Below are 5,623 nucleotides of genomic sequence, written 5' to 3'. Positions count from 1 at the left end.
CATTTGGGCACTAGAGCAGGGCTGGGGAACCTTTTCTCTGCCAAGTGTCATTTGAACATTGCATTACCTCATCCGTGGGCCATACAAAATCATCAACTTAAAAATTAGCCTGGAAGAGAACATAATTCTTGGTAAAGTAGAAGGGCATCAAGAAAGAGCAAGATCTCAATGAAATGGACTGACTCAGTGGCTACAGAAATAGGCTCAAACATAACAACAATTGTGTGGGTGGTACAGGACTGGACAGTCTTTTGTTCTGCTGTACATAAATAAGGTTTGCTATAAGTTGATACAGACTGGATGGAACATAACAACAATAATATTTAGAAGTACCGTATATGCTCATGTATAAGCCGAGTTTTTCAGCACATTTTTGATGCCGTTTTTATGGTAAAATTAGGTGCCACGGCTGATACTTGGATATATGTAAATGCTTTGCTATTCTCTTTGATACTCACCTTCCCTACAAGATTGCTGAAGACAAAATGGTGCATAAGTAAATGTGGTGAAGAGAGCGGATGGTGCCCAGCTATCAAAAGGTATAGCATCTGGGGTCTTAAAGGCTTGAAGTTAAACATGCAGCCATCTTGCAGGGAAGCAAATAAGCCCATACAGAAGAAGCACACCAGCCTGTATGATCATGAGGTGTTGACGGGATCAGATATCAGGTATCAAAAGATCCAAAACAAACAATTTTACTGATATGAAAGAGCGGGGTTGGAGTGGAAACCCAAAGCCCATCTGTAGACAATTGGACATCCCCCCACAGAAGGGTTACAAGGAAGGGATGATTCAACCAGGATGCAGTATAACATTGATAAAACACTCTTCGTTCCTCTAGTTCCTAAATGCTTCCTCCCGCCCTCTTTCTGCCCCCACAACCATGACCCACTTCTACCTTACAAACCCAGCTAGACCAGAGTACACACATTAGTACAGATAGGAGCTCTCGACACATGGAATTCAGGACAGATAAAACCCCCAGGAACAGTAAGGTGAGTGAAGGGAGACAACAGACAGTGTAAGACACAAAAGAACAATAATAATATATAATTGATCAAGGTTTCACAAGGGAGGGAGGAGAAAAAAGAGGAGCTGATACCAAGGGCTCAAGTAGAAAGAAATTTCTTTGGAAATGTTGATGGCAACATATGTACAAGTGTGTTTAATACCATTGAATGATGGTTTGTAATAAAATCTGTAAGAGCCCCCCCCCAATAAAATGATTAGAAAAATAAATGCTTTCCTGTCTATAGTGTTCTCTATTTTCTAAATGATTTGTTGTGAGATTACATTAATTTATCACCAAAATAAAAAATCGAATTGTATTTACATGAATATGTCTGTTTTTGACACAAGCACTATAGGTAAAGAATAGACACATACCATTTTATTTAAAGTTTGCCTAACCAAAAAAACCCACAAAGCTAGCCTGCTCTATTTGGTCAAATGTTAAGTTACTCACTGCCATCCCGTCAATGCTGAGTCACAGAGACCCCTTGTGGGTTTCTGAGACTGGGACTGTTCACGGAACTAGAAAGTCCAGTCTTTCTCTTGAGGAGTGGCTAGTGGTTTCCAACTGCCGACCATGCGGGATCGTAGCCCAGCGTGTAACCACTACACCACCAGGGCTCCTTAATGTTACATGAACTCACCCCTAATGTGATGGCTGGAACTGCTTCTTTTTGTCGAGATGCGTGACATTAGCTGGTATTGATGGTTTTGCCAGGAGCACTCGTGGCATAGTGATTATGGGTTAGGCTGTGATCCACAAGGTCAGCAGTTCAAAGCCACCAGCTTCTCCATGGAAGAAAGATGGGGCTTTCTAATCCTGTAAAGAGTTGCCATCTCAGAAACTCAGGAGAGCAGTTCTCCCTGTCCTATGGGGTCACTATGAGCCGGCATCGCCTTGATGGCAATGTGTTTTGGTTGGCTTTTGTTTTCCTATTTGTACAGCCATCAGGCCAGACAGTCCCCATCCCTGCGCTAGAGCAAGAGGCTTCTTCCGGGAGGATTATTGACATATAAAGAGAAAGAGAGAAAAACAGAAACTGCCAAAGATCAAGGGCAGACTGCTGAGCAGCCAACCTGGAAAAATGTGTCTGCCGCACAGATTGAGTTTAGAGTTGAGTGTTCCCCTGCTGTTCTGAGCTAACCACTGGTTGACTGTTTCAACTTTGATGCTCCACAGGCATTTCCAGATAAACTTGACCGCTTCTTAACAGTTTTTCTCTAAACCTTCCTATTTTACCTTATGTCAGAGCAATGTTTCTATCATGATTCACAGAAAAAAAAGATATGTTTTACATTTCAAGGATTCTCTGGGTGGGTTCGAACAACCAACCATTTCCTCCAGGGACTCATATTCACACACATGCACACACACACAGGAGCCCCTAGGTGGTGTAAATGGTGAAGCCCTCAGCTATGCTAGTCCACCCAGATGGATCTTCTAAGAAAGGCCTGGCGATCACCACCTTGAGAACCCCAGGCGCATCGTTAGACTCTGCAACCCAGACAGCCACCGCGAGTCGGCACCGACTTGATGGCACTTAGTTTTCTTCCTGGATTTTATACAAAGTTAGATTCACAGACATAGGACAACCTCACATATACCTGTGTGCTGAGTACTCTGACATTGTCCATTCCATCTCACTTGTGAATGCTGGGGTGATCTGCTACCTTGACCTCACGGTCCACTCCTAGGTCGGCCCCAGTTTGTAAAACGTTGCAGAGGACAACCTCAGATGATTCGATTCCCCCAGAGCCTATACATGATTTTCTGGTTTACTTGTTACTGGGTGTGGACCTCAAGCCGCCTCACATCTTCCGGGAGCTTGTCTGTGACCACTGTGAGCTTCAAACAGGAAAAACAAAGTGAGGAATGCCTTCCCTCACCCCACCCCCCAAAAACCCTTCTGAACTTGCTGCCATCAAGTGGATTCTGCCTCATGGTGACAGAGTGGAGCTCTCCCTGTGGGGTTGGGGTTGGGGTCTTTACTGGAGTAGGAAGCCTCCTCTGTCTCCCACAGAGTGGATTCTGCCTCATGGTGACAGAGTGGAGCTCTCCCTGTGGGGTTGGGGTTGTGGTCTTTACTGGAGTAGGAAGCCTCCTCTGTCTCCCACAGAGTGGATGGCGGTGGGTTCAAACTCCACCTCCCAGGCCACCGCGGCTGCTTTGAGGAGTTCCTTACACGCTGTCCATTTCTTATAAATGCAGTGGTGATTATAGGCTGGGAGGATCTGCTTCCTGGATTGTTTGTTCAGGTATACTGCCCCTGATTGAAGGTGCTCTGGAGTTACAATGGGTTGTACACTGGGTTGCTAACCACAAGGTCAGTAGTTCAAACCCACAGCCAATCTATACCAATTTGTTTTAGAAAGATAAGGCTGACTGCTCCCGTAAAGAGGTACAGACTTAGAAACACCGTGGAGCTTTCTACTCTGTCCTGTAAGGTCGCTATGAGTTGGAATCAATTGGTTAACAGGGAGTGCGCGAGTGGCCTCCTTACTAGGTGGGAAGCAGCACCCCACCCCCATCACCTGCTTATATTAACAGTCCACAAGAAATCTAGGACAAATGTAGTTTACAATGAACAATTGGATTTAGGTAAAAGCTTGGGTGAGGGAAGAAATGTTTACAAAATAGCCAGGGACTTCAGACCTGCCAACAGCGAATCTGGGGAGGGGTCGGGTGCTCTGGAAGGGGATAAGTGTTAGCCCCGGCATCCGGCCCCTCGAACTCTCCCTCCCCTGTGTGTTCTTGGGTCATCTGACTGATTCACTGTTGCTGTAAACACAGGACCTGCTGTGGTCAAAGCTACTGAAACTGGGGGAAACTGGTCATGAGAACCCTGACTCTCAGCTGACAAGCTGGCTTGTTCTGTCTGGTAACCACCGCACTCTTTCCAGACCAGGACACGTCCTCGCGGCTGACCGGAACCACAGTCTGCTTCAGTCTCAGTCGGCGGAGACCTCCTTCCCCATGCCTGAGAGCTCAGAGCTGTACTTTAACGTAGACCATGGCTACCTGGAGGGCCTGGTGCGAGGGTGCAAAGCCAGCCTCCTGACCCAGCAGGACTATGTCAACCTGGTCCAGTGTGAGAACCTGGAAGGTATGTGCAATGCTTCTCAACATTTTCAAAGAGGGGAAATGATGTCTCGTCTTGTTAACATGTTTCCATGGCCTAGCTAGAGGTCCCAGAGGTCTTTATTCCCAGGGTACAGATTTCAGGGGTTCACGGACCTGAATGAGGAAAGAAATATTTTCAATATTCTCTTTAGTGAAATTTATTCTCTTCTGTAATTATGAATCTAGACAACAAATTGTGGTGGGTGCTATTGGCAAGATTTGTGGCTTTCTCACTAACGGAAATGAGCAGTGGTTTTTGTATCCCTGCCCAGTCTTTCAGAGCACCTGAAACACATTTGGGCTTTCAACGATCTCAAACTTACAATGCATGTTATTCTCCTCCTCTGGTCTCCATACCTATTATCTTAATTAAAAAGCACAACATTAAGTACAAATATTGAAAATATTTTGATAACTATTTCAATATATGTGGGGTTGGTTCCTGTAGTCCTATCAATTATTTGCATTTATAATTTATAAATTATAAATTTATATGATATACTTATATATATTAAAATTTTATTATATATTTAAAATGATAAATTTTACATTTATAAATTGCATTTATAATTTATAAATATTATTTGAATTTATAATATTAATTTATTACATGTATATATAATACTATTTGTATAATATTCTTTTAAGAAAGTAGCCTATAGGCGGGGAGGGCCTGATCTAGAGAAATTTATTCTATAGCCTGTTTTTTTTAGTATCCATTGATTGGGGGAACCCTAGCAGTTATGCATTGAGCTGAGGTCCACAAAGTCAGTAGTTCAAAACCGCCAACTGCCCCTGGTGAGAAAGACAGGGCTTTCTACTCCTGTAGAGTTACCATCTCAGAAACTCACAGGGGCAGTTCTACGCTGTCCTATCAGCTCACTGTCTCACCATCAACTTGATGGCAGTGTTTTAGTTTACTGATTGGGAAAGGGGCCCTGGTGGTGCTGTGGGTTAGGCACTGGACTGCTCACTGCAGGGTCAGTGGTTCAAACCCACTATCCACTCCAAAGGAGAAAGATGACACTGTCTGTTCCAGTAAAGATTTACTGTTTCAGAAACCCTCGAATCAGAATTGACGGACAGCAGTGGGTTGGGTTTGGATTAGTTTTGTTTGGAGAGGGCCCTTGGCCCCCATGCGACTAGGAGGTTGGAAGCTGAAGTTCACCCAGATGTGCCTGGGAGAAAGGCCTTTCTCTACAAACCAGCCATTCAAACCCCACAGACCACAGTGCTCCTCCGCCACAAAGGGGGAGGCTGCGAAGAGCAAGGAAGTGAGGGTATTGTTGGGGTGTTTGTAATCTGTCGTGCTGAAGCTTAAGAAAAGACCAACAGAGATGCCAGTTGAGGGACCCCTTTAGATGGTAAAACCCCAGCTTTGATTTCTACTAGGCCTAAGTAGATATAAATTATAATATATAATTTATATATATTTTATAATTATATAATATATATAATATAATATATAATTATATATATCTAGCAAATATT

General features: G+C 43.9%; 1 protein-coding gene across 1 annotated transcript in view; it reads left to right on the top strand.

Annotated features, from left to right (window-relative positions):
* The first annotated feature begins 3,868 nt into the window (after positions 1 to 3,868).
* The window catches only part of ATP6V0D2 (ATPase H+ transporting V0 subunit d2), a 67,683-nt gene continuing 65,928 nt past the window's right edge, over positions 3,869 to 5,623 (top strand). The window contains exon 1 of the mRNA XM_004697484.2: positions 3,869 to 4,115. Within this exon, the coding sequence (XP_004697541.1) occupies positions 3,986 to 4,115 (130 nt within the window). The 5' untranslated portion in view covers positions 3,869 to 3,985. The remainder of the gene's footprint in view (positions 4,116 to 5,623) is intronic.

The sequence above is a fragment of the Echinops telfairi genome, unplaced genomic scaffold, assembly GCF_000313985.2.
Source record: "Echinops telfairi isolate 266 unplaced genomic scaffold, ASM31398v2 ScPeMD7_1;HRSCAF=3_0, whole genome shotgun sequence".
NCBI lineage: Eukaryota > Metazoa > Chordata > Mammalia > Afrosoricida > Tenrecidae > Echinops > Echinops telfairi.
Note: the sequence above shows the minus strand (reverse complement) of the source record. Positions and strands in the feature narration are given on the sequence as shown.